Source organism: Lissotriton vulgaris, chromosome 1_2 (assembly GCF_964263255.1).
Source record: "Lissotriton vulgaris chromosome 1_2, aLisVul1.2, whole genome shotgun sequence".
In the NCBI taxonomy this organism is placed as follows: domain Eukaryota; kingdom Metazoa; phylum Chordata; class Amphibia; order Caudata; family Salamandridae; genus Lissotriton; species Lissotriton vulgaris.
The window spans coordinates 187,098,698-187,103,553 of NC_141686.1; the positions used below are offsets into that span (position 1 = coordinate 187,098,698).

The 4,856-nt window shown below is 39.0% G+C and overlaps 1 protein-coding gene across 1 annotated transcript; it reads right to left on the minus strand.

Annotated features, from left to right (window-relative positions):
- Positions 1–1,628: 1,628 nt before the first annotated feature.
- On the minus strand, positions 1,629–3,362 carry LOC147734869 (zinc finger MYM-type protein 1-like). The gene has a single exon (XM_086952516.1). It carries the CDS (start codon positions 3,360–3,362, stop codon positions 1,629–1,631), a length of 1,734 nt encoding a protein of 577 aa, XP_086808642.1.
- Between the last annotated feature and the right edge of the window lie 1,494 nt (positions 3,363–4,856).

Below are 4,856 nucleotides of genomic sequence, written 5' to 3' on the forward strand. Positions count from 1 at the left end.
AAGTAACTGATCTACATAGAAGAAACTAGTAAAGCAGGAAGTGCATACCTATCATTGCAGGCAAAGAAATAGCAGGAACCAGACCAGTAAGTGTAGATATGGGAACTATTTATGGGCAAGGATGAACTTCCAATTATTTGCATAAGGCTGCTAATGTACAGGGGCGTAGCTAGAGCTTGTGGCGCCCGGGGCTACCCTTCAGAGTGCCGCCCCTTGGGGGGAGGGGGGGGAGGTGGGGGGCGGCTGCTGGGGAAAAAGGACGGTGAGCACTTGAAAGATGTCAGAGTCTCCGAGGAGAGACACGTAGTATTGCTGCTAACAGTTACCTCGATCATGAAAGTTACATTTAGTAATTTATAAAGTTTTATATAGCGCGAAATCAGAGCGCTTTACAATTTGAGGCAAAGGTAACAAATCAGAACATTAGTCTAACATGGGGAATCTAATGGGCATTGAGATGTTTACTCCTCTCAAAATCGGAATGGTTGTTTGTTAGAAATGGGGGTCTCTAGTTAGCAATGGCTGGCCACTGTCCAACTGGGGACCCTTCTTCCTAAGTCAGAGTAAGGGGCCTACACCCTTTGATAACCCCTGCTCAACCCTGTGGTAACGTAGCACGAGCAGCTAGGCTTATCTCAGAGGCAGTGTGTAAAGCATTTATGATCATACACAGTAACACAGTGAAGAACACTACAAAGGGACACCACACAAGTAGTTATAAAAAAATACATATCTTTATGCATAGACTTAACACAAGACCAATAACCATAAAATGCAACAATACTGTAAACTAGGGATGCTCTTGAGAGGATGGAAAAATAGTTCAAAGTGTGCAAAAATGCACATACATGACACGGTCAAAGGTTAGACAGTTGAATACACCGGTGACTGGCAGTACAAAAGAGAACACACAAGACTGCATGATCTATCTGGGGACTCAGAAAAACCACATGTGACATCCATCAGAGAGCTGTGTGAACAATTACCCCTCAGCACAAAGCAAACATGCACATACATGACACTGTTCAGGGATCCATCATCTACAGCTGACCATTAAATGACCATACATCATAGTCCCCCCATTAAAGCAGTGTGGATCTGCACAAACGTGATGTGCTCTGGGGACCCAAAACTAACTTAACAGTGTCGAAGCGTGTGTTTCTTTACCTTTCAAAAACAGCTAATTAATTATTATCACAGGGACTGACTCACTGTGTGCGCCCTTAGAACTAGACACAGCACAAAGGGATCAGTCAGCTCCACCTTGCCAACACAGACTGGATAAACAGCCCACTCTGGTGGGCCAAAGGCAACAACCAGGGGTCGCGCCCTATCATTACTTCTAAGCAGCAGCAACCAACTCCCTGGGAATGAAAAGTTGTGTGCTCTTGGGACACAAAACCATTTTGTAATAGTGCATATCTCCTTCAGAGCAGCCTCAGCACAAAGAACACATAAGGTTAATATGACTTTATTCTTCGGTCTTGTAATAATATAAAAAATATTGGTTTAGTTAGCTGCCCCTCTTAATACACATCAAAATTACAACAAAAAATTCAAAATGATGTATGGGAAAGTAAATGAAAACACTATGTTGAATTTTCAAATAAAACTTAAATCCAAACTTTCTAAACTGCTATTTTTCTTGCTTTTCTATTAGCAAAATCATTAATGACATCATCAAAGTCTAATTCATCACTCAGTTGCTGTTCTATAGACAGTATGGCAAGATTTCTTAAACGTAAGGCACTCATTGTAGATCTTAGGTAATTCTTAATCAATTTCAATTTAGAAAAACTCCTTTCACAACTAGCAACACTTAGAGCAATAGTAAGGAAAATTCGCAGTAGTATTACAATATTTGGAACAGAGTTCTCAAGACTGTATGTTAGAATAAACTGCAAAAGTTCAAGGGGACTGTCCTTCCATGTCTCTGTTTCGTCTTGCGTAGCAGCAACAGAAATAAAACTCTGAAGTCTTTTTCTCTCAACCAGGAACTCTTCCTTGTTAATGTCATCATGATAATGATGTAGTTGACATTCGTATTTATCATCCAAAAGATTTGATGGAGTAAGGATAGCATATTTTTCAGCAAGAACATGAAGTTGTTGAAATCTTGTGGTGATTTCTTGGATCACTCTGTCCAGTGAAGAAAACATTTCTCTCCTCAACTCAGTTTCGTATGACAATTCAGCACCTCGTGATTCTTCACCTGCCATTAGTTTCTTCTTTCTACACCGACGATCCATGACTATCCCAAGATCATCACAAATTTCTTTGGCGTAAGCTACTGATTTGTTAACTAATTCACACCTATTTTCAGTTAGAAATGATTTTAAAGCATTGAGCTTTATGTCACATTGTTGTATATTCAATTCTTTGGTTTGGAGGTAGACCTGAGTGTCGTTAATTTCTACAAGGACAGATTCCCACAGTCCAAGAAAGCACAGGAAGGAAAAAGATTGTAAAGCAACAAGCAGCACACCAGCATCTGACCTGGTAACTCTATTTTCTTCTTCACCAGTTAAACGTTCTACAGCACTTAAGATTTTTGAGTAATTCTTTTTTACAACACTCACAGCATCTCCACAAGCACTCCACCGAGTTTCTATTACACGCTTGACACTCTGACCAGTGACTGAAGTCAGAATATCCCAGCGATGGGTCGAGGAAGAAAAAAACGTGAACAAACGCTCAACAGTTCCAAAAAAGGTAACAGAACTCACAGCAACAGAAGCTGCATGTAAACCAGCCAAATTCAGCGAGTGATTTGTACATGCGACAAATTCTGCTTTTCCATTAATTTCTCTGATGCGTCTTTGAACGCCAGTATGTTGACCAGCCATCACAGCAGAATTATCATATGCCTGTCCTCTACAATCTTGAATATCAATTCCGTTGCTTTCTAAATTCTGCAAAATCATAGTTGAAATATTCTCTGCGTTTTTACCTTTAGTTTCAATGAAATTGACAAATGATTCCACAACCATCACTTTATTTCCATTGATCATAACGTAGCGTAAAACTTGGCTCATCTGATCCTTATGAGAAATATCAGGGGTGCTGTCGAACATCATAGAAAAATACTTTGCTTCTTTCACTTGCTCGATAACTTTGCTTCTTACCTTTTCTCCCAAAATTTCTATGAACTCATTCTGAATAGTAGGCGACAAATATGATTTAGCATACTTTTTTCCCAGCTTAATTCTTACAGTATGCTCACGTAGCACTGGATCGTATTTAGTTTCAATGAAATCGACAAATGATTCCACAACCATCACTTTATTTCCATTGATCATAACGTAGCGTAAAACTTGGCTCATCTGATCCTTATGAGAAATATCAGGGGTGCTGTCGAACATCATAGAAAAATACTTTGCTTCTTTCACTTGCTCGATAACTTTGCTTCTTACCTTTTCTCCCAAAATTTCTATGAACTCATTCTGAATAGTAGGCGACAAATATGATTTAGCATACTTTTTTCCCAGCTTAATTCTTACAGTATGCTCACGTAGCACTGGATCGTATTTTGCCAACAAATGAACTAATTCTAGAACATTTCCTCTATTTCCTGTTGATTCAGGTTCATCATCAGTCTTGCAATGAATTCCTTCTCGGTGACCCCGTAAAGCCAAATTTTGTTTAGCTAGGAATCTAATGATATCCAACAATCTTGAAAGTATCTCCCTCCACTTCTTTACTTCGTGTTCAACTTGTTCTTATGACTTTTTATCAATTGTAGCTCCACATCGGATTCTAATCTCCAACTCCTTCCATTGTGTGAAACATCGAACATGGGCAACACTAGATTCATGATCGAAAATTCTGGGATTCAGTTTCCACCACATGTTGAATCCATCTGCAGCTTTCTTTGAAGGAGAGTACACCAACCATGACCTCAACATTTTTTCATTATTTGGCAGAGTTTGATAAAACCACTCGCGTGTAAGTTTTCTGGTTCGTCCTTTGATGAAAGCACCCTCACGATTGACTTCACCAAAGTCAGAATCTAGATGTTGAACCACAGACGCCCCTTGTTGTACCAGCAAGATACGTGTGTCATCTTTAATCTTACTTGGCCAAAGACCAACATCTTTTAAGTCAACTGCTGGAATTTGTTGTCCATCAGACCCCTTATCACTTGTTGAAGTTGAAGGATCACATGACTTTGATGATGGATTGACTTCAAAATCAGAAACTGCTTCAGTAACAGTAGTAGTGCTAGTAGTTTCTACTTCTGTAACTGTAGTATTAGTAGTACTTTCTGTTTCACCAAAATCAGAATCTAGATGTTGAACCACAGATGACCCTTGTTGTACCAGCAAGATACGTGTGTCATCTTTAATCTTCTTACTTGGCCGAAGACCAACATCTTTTAAGTCAACAGCTGGAATTTGTTGTCCATCAGACCCATTATCACTTGTTGAAGGATCACTTGCCTTTGATGATGGATTGACTTCAAAATCAGAAACTGCTTCAGTAACAGTAGTAGTACTAGTAGTTTCTGCTTCAGTAACAGTAGTAGTAGTAGTACTAGTACTTCCTGTTTCGTGACTGAGGTATTTCAGTAGTGAACCGTCATACTTTTTTAATTCTTCCTCTCTAGCATTTTTCTTTTTTCTAAAGGCTGCACCGCTTTCTTTTATTCGCTTCATCTTTAAGCTTGAAAGAATAAGAAAAAGATATTCTTAATAAAAAGAATAACGGATAAATACATCCAATTTCAAAATGTTAGCTTGTAGTCTGCTCCATTTCAATTGCAATAAAATAAAGTGAGACAAGAAGGGCATGTGACTCCTACACCTTGTAACCCTCACTGTCTTGTTATCTGACACAGTCTGTACGTTGAGTATCAT

Bases quoted from the DNA above. Each gene is read 5' to 3' on its own strand.
- LOC147734869 (XM_086952516.1), bottom strand. From the start codon at position 3,362: ATGTTCGACAGCACCCCTGATATTTCTCATAAGGATCAGATGAGCCAA.